The 18,175-nt window shown below is 45.8% G+C and overlaps 3 protein-coding genes across 5 annotated transcripts in view; 1 reads left to right on the forward strand and 2 right to left on the reverse strand.

The window, feature by feature from the left end:
• Positions 1-201: 201 nt before the first annotated feature.
• LOC308365305 (uncharacterized protein) lies at positions 202-2,888 on the reverse strand. Of its 3 annotated transcripts, none has more exons than XM_080838686.1 (4): positions 2,857-2,888; positions 1,294-1,627; positions 1,078-1,198; positions 202-934 (listed from the first exon to the last, which is right to left on the reverse strand). In XM_080838686.1, exons 2-4 carry the CDS (start codon positions 1,623-1,625, stop codon positions 530-532), a joined length of 858 nt encoding a protein of 285 aa, XP_080694812.1. In that variant the 5' UTR covers positions 1,626-1,627; positions 2,857-2,888; the 3' UTR covers positions 202-529. The 3 variants fall into 3 exon arrangements, with proteins under 3 accessions (XP_080694812.1, XP_080694811.1, XP_080694810.1); XM_080838685.1 differs by lacking the exon at positions 2,857-2,888 and adding an exon at positions 1,957-2,254; XM_080838684.1 differs by lacking the exon at positions 2,857-2,888 and having other exon boundaries at positions 1,294-1,780.
• On the forward strand, positions 2,263-6,717 carry tsn (translin). Its single transcript, XM_080838687.1, has 6 exons — positions 2,263-2,516; positions 2,927-3,020; positions 3,105-3,201; positions 3,296-3,411; positions 3,573-3,652; positions 4,816-6,717. The coding sequence occupies exons 1-6, from the start codon at positions 2,451-2,453 to the stop codon at positions 5,044-5,046; spliced, it is 684 nt and encodes a 227-aa protein (XP_080694813.1). The 5' UTR covers positions 2,263-2,450; the 3' UTR covers positions 5,047-6,717.
• Positions 6,718-8,805: 2,088 nt separating this feature from the next.
• Positions 8,806-18,175, reverse strand: part of arhgef49 (Rho guanine nucleotide exchange factor 49) — a gene marked incomplete at both ends in the record, with an annotated part of 27,814 nt that continues 18,444 nt past the window's right edge. The window contains 4 exons of the mRNA XM_080839753.1: positions 8,806-9,652; positions 11,248-11,393; positions 12,395-13,035; positions 16,591-16,789. Of these exons, the coding sequence (XP_080695879.1) occupies positions 8,806-9,652; positions 11,248-11,393; positions 12,395-13,035; positions 16,591-16,789 (1,833 nt within the window). The remainder of the gene's footprint in view (positions 9,653-11,247; positions 11,394-12,394; positions 13,036-16,590; positions 16,790-18,175) is intronic.

Below are 18,175 nucleotides of genomic sequence, written 5' to 3' on the forward strand. Positions count from 1 at the left end.
TAAGTTACTCAGGTTGGTCAATAAGCTGCATACTTGGAATCCCCCCCAGGGTGGCTTCACATCAGCTTCCAACACTGTGCAGTCTGAGCTGGTTTATGGTACAAAACTTGCATCTTCCACTAACAAAATAGTTGTGGGCATCCACCGAAGAAGTAAACCAAACAGCAAAAATGTTCATTGTTGTATGAGTTTAGTTCAACCAATCAGCTTCCACTGGATAGCCTACTCTTCTCATAACACAACTTTCATAAAGGTGAGGCTATGTGCCTTGATTATTATAAATTAGGTTAGAGGTTGAAGATAACTACCCTATGCAAGGTCTGTTTTTTTTCTTAGGTTAAAAGACAATCGTACATGGTGATTATATCAAAAAAGTTGTAAATATTTAACTATTTCACTTCTGGCCAATCAGTGGGATAATTTCTCTTAGGAAAGCAAGGTAAGGAGAAGGGACACTGAGATAGACTGATAAAACATTAATAATTTATAAATGTACCCCTTTCTTCTCTGGTAGACATAGTGGAATACATTAATCATAGTGACATAGTCTATTGGACCGGTCCTCATTGTCGTCGTCGGTTGTATCCGATTCGCAGAAGGGCCTCAGGACCTTGTTGATGCCTTTCAGTGCCCGGCGAAAGTCCTTAACACTCAGCCCCAGCAGCACACTTTGTACGTAGGCGGCGTAGGTGGTCCTCTCGGTGACTGGCTCGGGAGACGGGAGTTGCTCACGCAGCATCGTCAGCATCTCGCCGCTCTCCATGGCCTTCCTCTGTAGGGTCTCCATGGCGAAGGACACCGACAGGGCTGGGGTGGGTTGATGTTGTAAGACGGGGACGGTCTCAGCAAACTGGTTAGCATCAACCCTCACCTCCGCCGCTGCCCGCTCAGCTTCATCCAGGTCCCCCTGGGTTTCGACTTTAATCACCTTCAACTGGAAAGACACGGAATGACACAGGTAAACACAACATTTTTGGAAATTGACAATAAAGAATTGTACATATAGTAGTCTTTCACTTATTATTCAATAATGTAGTAAAATTATATGATTAGGTCAATATCCATATAAATACTTACACTTCGGACGGGCTTCGAACGGTGGTTGACAGCACGGTGGAAAAAGCCAAATTTGGCTATTATCCATGTCTCCCTCTCCGTCAACTGTTGCTGGCCCTCCCCACTCTTCTTCTTGTCCAACCTGGCAGATATTATAAGCATACGGTACATTCCATTATTATTAAAGTCATGGCAATTATATGAAGCATTTTCATAATATCAAACATAAATACTTGCCTTGTGAACATGTCCCTGAGGGACTTGAACCAGGTCCACAGGTGGTCCACCCCGATCTCCAGCTCTGTGGCCTTGGTCTCGAGTGTCCGTTGCCTCTTTGCCTTGTTCCTGTAATCTGTCTTCTTTGAGTTCCACAGCAGTTCGTTTTCGCGGAAAAAATCCACCAGACTATCCTCCACCGCCCGGTCCTGGATCCTGCAGTCCTTCCTCCGCTTCTTTCCTCTCTTTGCCATTGTCGGACCGTCCTCATTGGGGTCTTCGGGGGGTGTCACATAGTGTATCACACCTCGAATGGGTTCTTCCTCGTGGTGTTTTTCTTCGTCCGAAGACATTGCTAGAGGAAGAGGCATTGCATTCGTCTTACTTGCAGCGCTAGAAGCAGAAGACCCCCTCACACATTGTTTTCGTCTTGGCGGCATGATGTTCATTGTTCAATCTCAGAAGAACAACTGACTCCACTATGATTTTTCAGCGTTTTACCAGTTTTACCATAAATACCCATACGCCAGCAAAACGCTATTATGTCGTTATTCACACCATATATACATGTCTACGATTCACACGCTCAACACTGTCGTATAACGTTGACTAATCGTTCGTCGCGCGCCAGTGACACGTCAGCAAACGCTAATAGTGAAATAGTTTTCAGCAGGGGTGTCTTACTTGGTCGCTGTTACTCCAGGTCTATGTGTTACACGCTCCTCATGCGTTTGTGGCACGCTCGACACACGCCAGATGTGTCCACCTCACCCTAGATAGCTCCCAAATTGAACGATTAAAACGTTCAGTGGACGTTGACCAGAACCTTTAGCTGGCTTCAAGCTTTTTTTTCAGCGTTTCAGCCCTTGGTTGCATATTGTGTCGCCAATTACTTTTCCCTCCAGTGGGCGTGGTTGAGCTCTGTTTTCGTTGGCGATGGGATGACATCATCTTAATGCGACAAACTCAGGAAGGACCTTATGTGGAGCATGTTGATGACAACCGCTCAACGGCCAAAAGCACGTTGACGTTAAAAACGATTGTAATAATTAGCTTGAAGTGATTTAACGTTATATTTTGTGCCAACCTTGCAGTAACGGTAACGTTAGGAAAAATCCTTACTGACAATTACACGGAACTGTTCAGATTAATCAGTGTTGTATCGAGCTGACTACAAGATGTCAGTTACGGAGATGTTCACTTACATCCAGGGCTTTTTGAGCGCGGATCAAGAAGTACGAGAGGTAATGTTATAAACAATACCAGTTAAATACCTCATATGTCTTCTGCTAGTGCAGCAACAGGGACACACACATTATTAAGGATTGGATAGGCTGAGATATCAACATTAATGGTTATGCCTATTGAAGAGGTTGTGTTTTACGCAGTGGGTACCTTTTTTAATGGCGTGAGTGACTAGCTGCCGATTATGCTAGCCTAAGACTTGGGAGTGAAGTGCATGCAACTGGTCTTACATTAACTGACCATTTTAGATAGCTTGCTTTCAGGCTGACAAATTTACGCATTTTTGTTAACCACCTAACGTTGAACATATTAGTTGTTTGAATCATTTTTAAAACTCACTTTTGCTTCGCTTTACCTAGATCACATTCACATCTCTTACTCATACGATACACTGTAACCTCTCTTCTAGGACATCAGGAAAGTCGTCCAAGTCCTCGAACAGACAGCCAGAGAAATCTTGACTCTGCTTCAAAGTGTACATCAGCCAACTGGTTTCAAAGACAGTACGTTACTCCGTTTGCTATTCCACAAAGCATGTTATGTTCCCTCTTCTACGTACCAACCACTTATATCTTTTCCAATGACAGTTCCCAGCAAGTGTCTGAAGGCGCGTGAGCTGTTCAGCACCGTGAGGACGCACATGGGAGACTTGAAAACAAAGTTCCCCGTAGAACAATATTATCGGTCAGCACGGTTACATGTTTTTCCCCCTCTTGCATGTTCCATACAAGCAAGCAACAATTCTTATTCACTTGGGTCTTTCTTCCCATCGTCGCAGGTTTCACGAGCATTGGAGGTTTGTGCTTCAACGGCTGGGTTTCCTTGCTGCGTTTGTGGTCTACTTGGAGAGCGAATCCCTGGTTACTCGAGAAGAAGTTGCCAAGATATTAGGCAGTAAGTAACTGATTTTGGCCCACACAAACTGAGGACGTTTAGCAAAGTATTATCAAGTATTTTTTTTATGTCATCTTAAGAGGACACATATAGAAGGTGAAGGTGGCAATAGGACTTGTCTCACCTTTTTGTGTTGTTCACCAGTTGTTTTTGCTTTCCAGTCGAAGTAAACAGAGAGAAGGGATTTCACCTGGACGTTGAAGATTACTTGGCAGGTGTTCTCATCATGGCAAGTGAACTGGTGAGTCAATTCACACATTTTCTGAAACACATTTAGGTTGCTGTAAATAACACTGGGGTGTTGATTATCCAGTATTATCACTGAAGCACTTGTGGGAATCGTGTGTTTAGGCAGCTGGGAATTGGGTATGTTCCCATTTTGGAACGTTCCACTACCTAATTCAGAGAGTCCACATAATGACAACAAGCACACAATAGTATTGACAGTTAGAAAACGTTAAGATGCCTAGCTAGCCAGAAGGTTAGCCAGTTAGTTCCACAAAAGTAAACTGCTGTGTGTCTTTTAACATCAGTCACCTGCACTAATGGCTACAACCTTACATTTAACAATGAAGTGACTTATTTGTGCGCAAAGCAAGTAGATTTAAAAAAATCTTTCACCACAAAAGTTGCCATGTGGAGTGACGTCAAGCCTACTCCTCGTGCTCTCAAAAATCTCCCACTTTCCTAGTGGGATATTCCGAGTTTGACAGGCGATTAGGTGTTCTCCCACTCTGAGGCCATAACTTTCTCACTTCCCAGTTCCTCATGAAGGCACCATAAGTCAGGACATTTTATGAATTTAACCACAACTACTTGTAAGGTAGATGTGATGTTAATACATATAAGAATATTGGGATAAGTGCACTCGCGATAGCTTAATCATCATGTATTGAAATGGATAGCGTGAATTTGAACACGATAGCTGTATAAAGCTTTCATTTAGTCTTTTGTGTATGCATTTATAATTGTTAGCTCCCGTACTTAGTCCAGCTTTAATGTAGCAATGAATTCCCGATGTGCCTAAGTGTAATCATCAGTGGTGTATTTGTAATTAGGCTATATGTGATTAAGTGATGACTATACAGATCCCAATGTTAACCTAATTCACTTGTCTAATATACAGCACTGTATGGATGGACATTGTTTTCATTAATGTGGCTGTACATTGCCTCTGCTTAGTTCAGTGTTCAGTAAGCAGTGCAGGGATAGTACCCATTGTGATACTGTACAAGAAACGCCACTCTCCAGCCTACCATTAAATTGCATTAGGCATCTACAAAAATCATATGACTTATCACTCTTTATTCACACTCTTTTGTGTATAGATGTATTTTTGCTATAGATTTGATTAGTGTACAACGATTGGTTCTCCAAATTCTAATGAATACGTTCTGGTCTCAGTCTCGTCTGGCGGTAAACAGCGTGACGTCGGGTGACTACGGGCGCCCCCTGCGCATCTCCAACTTCATCAACGAGCTGGACTCGGGCTTCCGCCTGCTCAACCTGAAGAACGACCCGCTGCGCAAGCGCTACGACGGCCTCAAGTACGACGTGAAGAAGATCGAGGAGGTGGTCTACGACCTCTCCATCCGCGGCCTGGCCAAGGAGCAGGAGACCGGAGGAGACAAGTAGAGAGGGGGGAGGAAGAGGATGAGGAGGAGGAGGAAGGTGCAGGGGTCTCTTGTATCCCCCTGTGCTGGGACTCCCTCCTCCCAAACCACGGTTTACCCCAGAGACTTCGCCTGCGTACAAGCAGGGTATATGAGAGGAAGGAGCGAGGGATAGAGCGAGAGATAAAAAGGAGGAGGGGAGAGAGTGAATGAAGGCCCAGCTGCCTCAGATGCAGATGCGTGTGTGAGTGTGAATGTATGTGAGAATGAATGTGAGTGAGTGAGTGGGTGGATGAGTGAGAGTGAGTGTTTGAGTGTGTATGCATGTTTCTGTGAATGGGTGTGAGTGTGAGAGAGAGAGATGGATAAAAGACAGACAGTGAGAGCAGTCTGTTGGTCAAAGCTGTAAAAGCCCATAGTTTGATCGAGGAGAAGCTACAGATTTCTCGCTGCTTTCGAGAAACAATTTCGCTTGTACAGTTGTAGTCAGTGCTGCGGCCATTCTTACTTCCATGCAATTTGATTGCATTGTGCTTTTTAGTTTGCTTTTGTGTGTAATTGTGTCGCAATTTTGTCGCACCTGTAATACACTTGTGCCATTTGACTGATTATTTTTCTTTTAAAAGAAATGCCACAAGTCTCTTTGGATATTTGTGTGAATGTTATCTTTAGTGGAGGGTTAGGAAACTGATGGGAAATGATGTAAAATAGACAGTCCTGAGCCTAGTGTAGGAGTTAAACTGCTGAAACTTGCTTTTTTTTCAGTGACCGTGAAGTAAGGCTGAATGTGCCAGTTGCAAATCTTTCATGTGTTTTTTGCATGTTTGTGTTAGTTTCTGTCAGAGACAAGTTGGTGTTAGGTACAGTTACTTTCACTGATCTGCTGACATGCTGTACTTGAACAATTTCAGTGTTTGATCAAGGAATGTTGTTAATGCAAGCAAATCAGCCCATTTTGCACTCATAACACAGACACACACAAATAAAAACAAACTTATTATTCATTTTTTTAGTCTGGAGAACACTATTTTGTTACCTCAAGACTAGAGTTGTGTTCTGCATTTACTCATGTATTCCATTTTGTTTTCTTAACGTCCTATAAGTGAAGACCTTTCCAAAGCTCCTTCAAAATAAATACAAAACCTGCTTCCCAAAGAAAAGGCATCAGAACACACTAACCACTACATTCTGACGACTATCTCCTGTCATTGAACTGGTGTTTGGCGTTCTGGCTCTTGTGCATGGGTGACGTGATGTACTCTGCCTTTCTGCGATTCCCAGTCTCTCCACTAGGGCCTCTGCTCGGTGTCGTCACTCTGGCTGGTCAGCATTTTTCGGCTCTAGGAGTCTTTCATAAAACAAGGGCGTCACAGAGTGATTCTGCTGCGCTTTCAATCTGGTGTGTGCAAAGAATGGGAGAGACAGGACGTTCAAGGGTGATCGCTTTGTGTCTGCAAAATGTCAGTTCAATGTTATTGATGGATGTTTTTTTACAAGAAGCAAGCTTTGGTGACAATGTCTTATGTTTCCTTACTGTGTGCTTAGCGAGTCTGAATTTGAAGTAGTTACCTTGAATAATTGGTCTGGCAACCTTTCGTCAGCTTATTTTGTCTTTGTTTCTTCCAGTAGTTTTAACTGTTATGTTTTTGTATTTCTTCTTGCACTTGATTAAACTTTTTGTGTGAAAAAAAAACCTTTGAAATGTTTTGAGCGGTTCCTTTTTTTTACTGTGTTCGAGCAATTCAAATAAAAGCACTCTTGTATTGCCGACTGGTTGAGAACTGAACCTTCCAATAAAGAGAGATTTTTTGATCTTCCAGTCATCATGAATACCAATATAAGAACATAAGGAAAGACAATCATGTTGGAATTGTATTTTTAATATAATCCACAATATATTACACAAAAGAAATATTAAATTAGTTTTTGAAAATAGTGAAAAGAAAGCATTTAACAGTTTAACAGGTCTCAGTCGATAGCCCACTGTCTCGTGAAATTCCAGTGACCTTTTATTTTAACTTTTTTTTTGACAATGACTATGGAAGCCTTGAAAGATTCGAACAGTAGTAATACCACTAGAGAAGAGATGCACAGAGCCTGGCATTAATCCCAATGCCCCTTGCAGTATGTCTGTCCAGAGACTAAACCATGAAGGCCCACATCCGTGTGTGCTTGTGTTAAATCAAACAAACGAGAGACATATAGCACTATAACTGGTTGTCGGTATGGTAGAGGAGATATTGCCTGGAACCTGCTACACTCTACTACTGTGGTTAAGTTTAAGTCTTGCCCTTCAAACACATCTGTCAAATAAAACACCACAATGGCGAAGTAAAGCTTTTTTCATAAATAGAGATAAAGCCACAGGAAAGAATGTCCTTCATTCACAAACAAATTTGCAGAGCTTTCAGTTTTAAAGTGCATTGAACAGAAGGGAGGAAACCTCAAATACGCAAGAAAAAAAATGAAAAGGGGAAAAAAAAAAAAGTAAAATGGGTGGGACTGCAGTTGAGGTGCTGCATTTTTCATAGTTTTCTTGAAGCCATTTTAGAGCCCTTTCCTGGCTAGCTTCTCAGTGACACAGGTCGGCCTGTATGTGTGAGCAGGACTGAAATAGATTCTCATTGTTTTTTTAAAGTGAAAACCCAAGGCACAAATGTTCACACCCTTTCCTAATCACTGAGGGCTCAATGCAGGGACATTTTCTGTAAAGGTCACAACCTTTACCTTCCCCCCATATTTCCTCCTGCTATTGCTGCATCCTGGTCATGAAACCCAAAAAGCACAATGACAATCCCCTCGCGCCCTTTTGATTCTTTACGGCCTCCATTGCTCACTCACAAATGTGATCCAAACACATCCCAGACCAGGACTGAGTAACCAGGTCCGATGTCAATAGGAAAGAGCAAAAACAAACAAACAAACAAACAAACAAACAAAAACAACGACAGCATGTTTCTGTAACTTCATGTTTTCCATCAACTGTGACATTACCAGAATTGATGACCTTTTGTGCGATGGATATCTGACTTGCTACTAGTGTATTACTGCCATAGTTTATTGCTACGGAGCGATGGTGTGTCTGGCACAGTGATAGGAGCAGGGTTAGACCTGATGACCGTTGCATGTACCTGGCAGTGGATAGTGCTAATGACCCCAGGACTCTTCAGGACAAGGGCCGTTACTTGCCTTGGTCACCAAAACATTTCTTTTCATCCCCCCCTTTACTTAAATCCTGATCCAGTATTGATTTCAGATGTTTAACAGTAGTGTTCACCGATTTGTGCATTATTACTTTCATCAGAGTTTCTGTCTTTTGTAGCATACATGTTTTTTTTTTCTTCCAGTCATGCTTGTCACGGTAACCTTCTGAATGTCAGCACTTACATGTGTTTTTTTTTCCTTTCTCTTTTTCAGTAGCAAACAACTTTTACAATCACTGGCCGGTAGTGTTCCGGAAATCCTTCATTTGGTCTTTCAACTGGCTCTGCATTCAACCTTTATCTGTTTTCTTTGTTTGTTTTTTCAAAGTGTCCTTTAAATCCCCCTCAAGTCAGTAGAAAAAAGTGCATCATTCTTCAACCATCAAATCACTATTAAATCCTTTTACAAACGCCAATGAAACTTCTTTTTTTGTTACACGTCTATTAAGAATGGAATGCAGAAAAAAAACTTTCGCCTTCATCCATGTAACACTGTCTGCAAGAGGCAAGAATAATTGACTTTATTTACACCAAAATTCAGCTGGCTGAGGGAGCGAGGTGTTCCACGAGATTCAGTCTCAGGACCGGCTTTGGATTGTATTGATCATGATATTGGGCAGTGCGTTCCGCCGTTTCCTCCATGGTCCCAGATCACCAACGTAGCGCTTGATCAAACGAAACCACTGCTGGGTGCGCGCCTTGTCCGAAGCTCGGAACACAAACGCCTCGCGCCGTATGTCCAACACTTCAAACGTGTCGTCGCAATCCGGGTCGGCCGACACCACGCAGTTCGCCAAGCGGATGGGCTCTCGCAGAACCGTGAACTTCCCGCTGCTCTTGTCTTTGATGAGCACGAGCACGCCGTCTCGCACCATATCCCCACCCTGCTCCAGTTCCCCCCCCACTGGCTTCTGCCCGCCCCCTCCTCCGCCGTCGCCCCCTTCAGGGCTCTTCAGGCTGTGCACCATGAGCAGGCCCTGCACGTTCTGGAACTTGAGCGCCTTGCTTCCCTTCTTGGCCCACTGGCCGTCGGTGGGCTGGGCCAGCTGCATGGGCCCCTCCATGACGAAGCGCGTGCTCTCGCGCGTCCACCCCACCGTCCGCAGCGACACCTCGCGCATCTCGATGTTGATGACCTCGCGGTTCTTGCGGCTCTCGCGCCGGAACGAGCGCAGCGACCACGTGGCCGTGCCGCCCAGCCCCTCCTGCCTCGTCTTCATGTTGATGTGCTCCAGGTGGGACTCCACGCGGCTCTTGGCCTCGCGCAGACGGGCGTGGTCCGGGTGGCAGTCGGTGGTGGCCTTGCTGATGCGGCTGAGCAGGAGCGGGTACTTGGTGACGCGCTGCAGCGGGGCCATGAGGAAGGAGCGCAGGTTCATGCGTCGCAGCGCCGTGTTGTCATTCTGGGAGACGTCCAGGAAGATCCTGAGAGTATGACAGTGGGGTGGAGAGGAGAACGGGGTGCAGGATTGAGGAGAATAGGGACGTAGGATGCATGGATAAGTAGGAAGGACGTATTGGATTAGGGGATTTGGGAAAAGGACATAGGGAGGGAGGCAAAGCATGGGAACGTAAGCAAGTGGAATGAAAAGAGAATTTGGAATGATTATTAGCGATTGTGGGATGAATAGGAAAAGAGACAGGATAAAAGGGAATATGGAAAATATGAATGTGAATTATGAGAGACGCAGGGATGAAGGTGAAAAGAGAAATTGTGGGAGAGGAGATGACAGGGTCCCAAGGCAGGAGGTGGGAGGGAGGGAATAAAGGGATAATGGAAAATGAGAACAGAGAGGATTAGGAATAGGCAGGAATGAAGTAGAGAATGGAGCAAGCAGGGGGGAAGAGGAGCAGGAAGGTGGTTGCAGAGGTTTTAGAAATGGGACGGCAAATATGCCAAACAGGAGAAGAAGAGTGGGACGAAAGGAAACAAAAAATGGAGAATGGAGAAGAAGTATTAGAGGAGAAAAGAAAAAAGGAAGGAGAGCAGGAGATGGAAGGGTAAAGAGGCAGACGGTGGGAAAGAGCAGGGAGGTGAAAAGGAGCAGATGAGAAGTGGGGAGGCAGAGAGGTGAGGAAAAGGAAAGAGAGAGAGAGAGAGAGAGAGAGAGAGTGAGAGAGTTTTGTAATGGGTAAAAGAAGAGTGAATAATTTAAGTGAAACAGGAGGAAGAGAGGAGGGGATTGGGGAGATACGAGATGGGGCAGGGGGCCATGAGGAGAGGAGAAGACATGAGTTTAGACGTGTGAGGTGGAAAAACAAACAAGAACAACTGGATTATCACTCAGTGCACAGGAACAGAGCCACAGCATGAGACACTGTAAACATCACCAGACAAGACTGCTGTGTCACAGCACCTCCCCACTACGCATATAAATAGTTATTACCTCAGGCCCTCGGACAGAAATAGAGTTTGGGTCGATAAATAAGGCATGACTCTCCGTCTCTTTCATTAAGAAAGACAGGAGCCAGCGCGGTGTGAAGCGGCAGAGAGATGAAGAAGAAAACACACCTCTTAAATAACGTATGCTGCCACGTGCCTTTCCCAACCCCTCACAACTTTATGAGGGCACTTAGAAAAAGCGAGAGCGGGTCGGCACACTGATCCACGGCTCCACAGGGCTGATACTGCTTCCTCGTGATGAATGAAATGTAATTGGATATTAAAGTGAGTTATGGTGCGGCTTTGGTGCTGTCTTGATTAGGTTGTGCCATTAGCGGAGGCAACAGTGACTGACAGCCTGACTGAAACAATGCCAATATTAATGCTGCTATTTAACACTTTTGAAAGACGTGTAGGGTAAAATAAATAATGTTGAAACGCAGAGAAAGATATTTCAGCTAATTTAACGAGTGTCTGGCTCTGATTTCCATTCAGATTTGGCACTTTTTTATAGTAGTAGTCATTTCTCTTATCTCTCAACCTCACAGCTATTTGACCTCAGTTACAGGTAAGCCTGCTGTGATTACTGCAACTAGAAATCTGACGTTAGATGTTTGTCTTTGCCTGGTGTGTGTACCTGAGCAGCTCCTTCTCCTTCTCCAGGGTGTTGAGCATGTTGACGGAGACGGACTGCTGCAGGCAGTAGGTCTGGAAGGCCGGGAGCATGTTGACAAACTCCAGGAAGATCTCGCCGATGCACACAGACAGCAGGTCCTCGTCACCCTGTGGAAGAGAGCAGGTCAGTGAGACATCCCAGCCACACACCCCACTGTGGTCTGCACACTGCTCTTACGGCAAGAATCTCTTGAAGCAATGAATGTTGTAAGTTTTCAAAGTACTGACTACTAAACGAGGTACAGTACTAGTAGATGATAGAAAAACAGTGCATGCAGATGACTACCTAATGACAATATCTGTGACCTGTCTGTGATGTGTGTGAGTACGGTCCTCTCCCTAGGCTGTTTAATCCCTAGCCTAGTTATTATCTCATGGGGAGATAATCTCTAAAAGCAGGAGAGACTAATCAGCAGTACTGACAGATGACCACAAAACCAGCTAAGGTCAGTACATGTAGATACCCCTGAGAAGTCAAACCCTTAGAGAGGTAGATAGAAGTGCACATCAATAAAAAGACTGATTAGAAAGTGGGATTAGAAAAGTGGTGGCTGAAGATCCCCATTTAAAATGTCATTTTATTTTACAGTTATACACTGAGTGATAACTCATTGAACATTGTGTCAAGGTGCTTTACCAGACTTAACCTAGAACAAGTATCACATAAAAACACCTCAAGCTACCTAATCCTGATCCCTAAACCTATCCTAATATTTACCTCTCTTTATTGGATGTCATAAAAACTTCAATACTCGTCTAATCCAATTGTGAACCTTAAACATTAACCCCATGCCTCATGTGAAGACCCAACTCTTTAGAGAGCACCTCCCTTCCAAACTGGCAATTCGACTAGTGCTTAACTTGCACTTACAGCACTTACATTCCTGCACTTTTCTTTTTTTTTCTTTTGTATTTTGTTTTTCTATTTCTTATGTAAAGTAGTATTTATTGTTACACTAGGTCTCCATTGCTCGTAGCTTGACTGTTCTCTCCCTTGTACGTTGCTTTGGACAAAAGTGTCTGCTAAATGACCAAATGTAAATTTAAATGTGTATGATGACTTGAGCACAGCCTTGAGCACAGGAATTGTGCGCATTTGTTAACCTCACCTGGTCGAAGGCCTGGTCGATGCTCTCCTGCAGGTGTTCAGTGAAGCGCTCGTTGACGTCAATGAGCTCCTGGACATTTCCAAACACTACGGCCAGATGGTCGGCACTGAGCAGGCCGGCACTCTGCATAGGGCAGTAGAACTCCTCCTTGATGATGCGCAAGTCCTCGCCGTAACTAGCCTCCGTGTTGAGGAACTCCAAGATGGCCTCCTTGCGCTCGGTGCGAAGCTTCGAACACCGCTCGCACATGGCTTCCTCTCGAATCGCCGTCTCTCCCCCGCCGTCCACACATCCACCTCCACCGTCATTCCCCAGCTCCCTCTTCCCGCAGTCGGGGCAGGGTCGCCGGGCCTCCCAGGCCCTTAGGGCGGCCGAGGGTCTCTTCCAGGCTCGGGCCAGTCCCGTGCCGATGCCGCTGTCGGTGCGCTCCACCTCAGCGCCGGCGCTGTGCCGCTGGGCCAGCTGCCGCGGTTCATCCTCGTCCTCCCGCTCGTCGCTCAAGCCCACCACCCCGCTGTCGGCACTCAGGCTGCTCACCGTGCTCCACCGGTGCTGCTGCCCCCCGCAGGTACGCCGCCCCCCGCAGATGCCCCCACGCTCATCACCGCGTGGCTCAGAGCGTCCCCTGGTAATAGCTGAACCTGTTTGGAAAATAATAACCAGAAGGGAAATCAGATATCTCATATATACTGAGGCTGATTTGTTATACTGACTCTGTTTACTTCATTTACATTTACATTTAGTCATTTAGCAGACGCTTTTGTCAAAAGCGACGTACAAGGGAGAGAACAGTCAAGCTACGAGCAATAGAGACCTAGTGTAACAATAAATACTACTTTACATAAAAAATAGAAAAAGAAATAGAAAAGAAAAAGAAGTGCAGGAATGTAACTGCTGTAAGTGCAAGTTAAGCACTAGTCAAAGTGCCATTTAGGAAGGGAGGTGCTCTATGAAGAGTTGGGTCTTCTTGAAGCTAGAGAGGGATGCTCCTGCTCTGGTAGTGCTAGGCAGTTTGTTCCACCAAGTGGAACTACAAATGAGAATAGTTAGAGGCCATGAACTATATGGTACCTAACCCGCCATTAAATCTAAAGAGAAGAAACTTCATTGGAACAATATTATCGATCCCATTTCTACAGTATGTACTGTATATTAGTCATTAAACCTGAGGCAGAAGAGGTAACATCAATGGCTTACTACACCAGGTGCGTGCTTCTTCTCATCACTCAACAGGTTTGTCATACAAAAAGCACAACAATAAAACTCATCAAAAAATTATGGGTTTTCAAGATTCAAATTAAGTCACATCTGTCACTAATTTGTATCATCCAATGAGACCAATTTCCATATGAAAGGAACTTGAAAAACTACAAATGAGTGCATTTCGATTAATCTGTCAGCCTGTAAGTCCGTCTGTCCGCAAGTGTACTGCAGTCAAAATGGCATTCAACTGGATAAATACAGCTTGTAATGACAGTATGATCATCAAACAAGCATCTTCCAATGGTTAAATGTGAAGCACACAGACGTAGTGCATGATTAATACATTAACCATTAGCAGGTCAATAAACAGTGTCAATGGCACAATGGTCTTGACGTTACCAGATGGCTTATTGACGAGCATATGCTGAACATGGTGGGAGTGAAGCAGGGCAGTGGCCTGGGATTTTAAGAGCACAGGGGCAACTAATCCACATGGGGCCGGTTGGTGACCCCAATCTGTTCTGAGACGGATATGATAGAAAAATGCCAATATCTGCCATTTCGCTCCCGCGTGGCTGCCAATCTGACTGCCCCACATGACCTGAGGTATTTGAGCTGAGCACGGAGGAATTTTAAAGAGGAGCTGAACACAACTGGCACTCTGAGATTCAGCTGAATGTAGAGTGCACTATAAATAAAATGAATTATTATTATTATTATTATTACAACAGACACACAGCTGCATTGTGGGTCCTAAACACAACAAACATAGCTGCAGCGTGGGGTCCTGAACCCAACAGACACAGCTGCATTGTGGGTCCTGAACACAACAGACACAGCTGCATTGTGGGTCCTGAACCCAACAGACACAGCTGCATTGTGGGTCCTGAACACAACAGACACAGCTGCATTGTGGGTCCTGAACACACAGACACAGCTGCATTGTGGGTCCTGAACACAACAGACACAGTTGCATTGTGGGTCCTGAACACAACAGACAGCTGCAGTGTGGGGTCCTGAACACATCAGACACAGCTGCATTGTGGGTCCTAAACACAACAGACACAGCTGCATTGTGGGTCCTAAACACAACAGACACAGCTGCAGCGTGGGGTCCTGGGATTGGCCCAGCTCTGGCTGACTCCGTTCAGAAAATGCAAGTGGGCCGATTGTTTCCTTAACATGGGGCTTGGCGTGTGGCTGACGCTTACCGGACGCTTTCCTTAACATCTGAGTGGCTTGCTAAGACTTCAGTGGAGAGAGAGACAGAGGGCTGGCCAGAGCAGTGCAGTGAGGATGCTGCTATCAGCACAGCCAAATATTTCCTTAATGTCTGAGTGGATGATGCTTTACTTAACGTTTGAGTGGCTCGCTAAGCCTTCAGTTGCGGGAGAATGTGAGGGAGAGGGAGAGGGAGGGGGGGGGGGGGTGGTCGCCAGTGCGGTGCAGTGGTTGGTGAAGATAAAAGCTGCCTTAAGGGTAATCTTCCTGCGAGTGCCACCACTACAGCTCCGGAGGAAGTCCATTTAATGGCATCATCGAACAGTGGCACAGTGGCGTGGGAACAAACAACCCACACAGAGGCTGCATACCCCTGAAGGATTGGGCAAGCCCTGCAATTGTCTGGACTGGTATGGTCGCCGGGGAGTGGTGAATGTGATTTGGACACGCGTCACTGTCTTGAGGATAAGAGCACATGACTGCTGTGTCCAAATATAAACCCGGAATTTCAAATCTAATCCAGCAGTTCATTCTAAGGACTTTCGCCCAAGTGTATGAAAGTGACAGAAAGTGACTATGTTCTGGCAGTGATAGTGACACACACACACTCTGAATTTGATCTCTGCATTTTACCCATCCAGGGTAGTGATACACGCAGCACACAGTGAAGTGAGGCACACTAACCCGGAGCAGTGAGCTGCTTTTGAGCGCCCGGGGTGCAGTGATCGGGTTAGGTGCCTTGCTCAAGGGATGTGGGCATGGGACTGCAGTGCTCAACCACTTCCCGAGCCAGTGACCTTCCGGTTTCCAGCCCAACACCCTAACCAGTAGGCCACGGCTGCCCCCTGAATATATGGTTTGAATATGTGTCCACAGCTCGGCTGGATTTAGTTCTGTAGAGCCACATTTAAATTTTGATGCACACCGATGAAGTTGTTCCAGTTTTTTTCACTGTTTTCTGACTCAGCTTCTAGTAGTGGCCGTACTACCACCTCGGATGTGCATTATCGTCTGTTACCCGGACGCAGTGTCATCAATTATCCCTTGACATAAAACACATCAAATGTGGATGAAAGTGTCTGCTAAATGAAAACAGGCCCACAACATGTAGTTTTGGTCTCATGTCTCATGAACTGAATATAATTTCTCCATGCTCACAAAAAGCTTATTTCCTTCAAACATCTATACAAAGGCATTGTTCTGTACAGTACAAATCGTAGCCATACGACATGTGAAATCCATAGTTTGCCGCCTAATGCACAGACTGATTTTGTAATAAACAGTAAAACGTAAAATCTTTGCCATATAGTACCATGTTGTGCTTATGTATCACAGCCTTAACCAGTTCAAGTAATCCTGAGGGCAGCAGCGTCATGTCTCTACTCAACCTTGGGACCTGGTCAGGACCCCTAAGTCTGGTTTAAGGCGGGATGAGTGGGTCGGTGACATCCTGGTGACGTCTCGCACACACACACTACATACCGGCATCCCTGCCCCAGCGGTCACATGCACACACACACACACACATACACACACTAAGACCAGTGTTGGTGACATATCGGCATCCCTGTCCCTGCAGTCACACACACACACACACACACACACACACACACACACACACACACACGCACACGCACGCACGCACACACACACACACACACACACACACACACACACACACACACACACACACACACACACTCAAACACACACACACACTCACACACACACACACACACACGCACACACAAAGACCAGTGTTGGTGACATACCAGCGTCCCGGTCTCGGCGGTGGCTGTGCAGCCTTGCTGCGGCGGCGATCTTCATCTCCAGCTGCTTGCGCTTGGCGGCGTCGGCAGGCATGGGGTCGCTGAAGTGGGGCCGCAGGCGGCACTCGCGCTGGGCCCTCACCGCCTCCGCTGGCTCATAGGCCGCGTCCGAGCTGGAGCGCCTGCAGCCTGGTCCAGAGAGCTGCCGATTGGAGGAGAGACACGTCAATCAAATGGGAAAGCAACCGTTAAAGCTGATAGGTATAGAGGGAGACAACCAGGAAGTGGACCTGCCTGAACCTGACTGGACCTGAATGAACCTGGACACTCAGCAAATACTGACCAGACAATCCTCTCTTAAACTGAGTGGATTTGGAACAGTGTCATTTGGAACAGTGTCAAGTTTCCCATAAAGCTCATAATATTCCGAGGCTCAGAATGTGAGCTTCGCTTTCACCATTTTTCAGCAAGCATTCATTTGAGAACGACAAAAATGAAATGAAAGACAGATGTTCCCATATTTTTTCACCGGGTGTATCAGCATATTCATTCCATGCAGAGCAGAAGAAAGCTCAATGCCTCGTCACAGAAAAGACCAGCTGAGATCATGCATCCCTTCCCCTAGCTTGCTGTAATCGCTCACTCCCTTATCGGAGACCAACGAGGTTAAAAGGTCGACCTGGTGATGAACGATCTTTAACCTTAACCTGTTTTGTAATGCTGACATCACTACGAGACAGTCTGTCTGTGTGTCAGTGAGATAACTGTAACGGTCGCCGGCAGGAACAGTGCTGTGCAGTGAGTGAACCGCACTCCCCGACACCCGAAGAGACGTGCTAGCAACTGCTGTTAGCCTCCTTGCTAGGACACTTACCTTCCATGACCCTAGGTTGTGACGTAGTTGATGTTACTGCATGTTACTGAACAATAACAATCTGCACACAAGATGCCTCTCAAGTTGGTCTACATTCATATACACACCCATAGAACTCCGTGCACACACACACACACACACACACACACACACACACACACACATGCACATACGCAGGTAAATACTGCGAGCACAAGGCCAGGGTTGAAGGGTTCCAAGAGCTAAGATCTATTCTTTAGAAAACACTAGACACTTTCCTACGCACGCACGCACGCACACACACACACACACACACACACACAAAGGCATGCAATGCAATGTTGCTCGACAAAAGGCAAAATAGAAGGGCAGCCTGGGTTGCATTTCAAGGTGCTATCTGCCTTGAGTACACACAAACACACACACACACACACACCCACAGACACACACTCACACTAACACACACAGACACACACACAGAGGCATATGCATCCAGATAAATACATCGAATGGCAGCCTGAGCTGCGTCTCCAGGTGCTATCCGCCTGGGTAAGTAGACTCTGCCAGCCTCAGGTATCGCAGAGAATAATTAATGGCATCGGCCGGCTCCAGCTCTAACCTTAATTAACATCACAGCCATTGCAAGGAAACCAAAGGAGCTAGCTTACATGCAGACTTACATATCGCTGGTGCAAACCAACACACAATCGCGCATCACCATCAGGCTCTCTGCAA

The sequence above is a fragment of the Sprattus sprattus genome, assembly GCF_963457725.1.
Source record: "Sprattus sprattus genome assembly, chromosome: 5".
Classification (NCBI taxonomy): domain Eukaryota; kingdom Metazoa; phylum Chordata; class Actinopteri; order Clupeiformes; family Clupeidae; genus Sprattus; species Sprattus sprattus.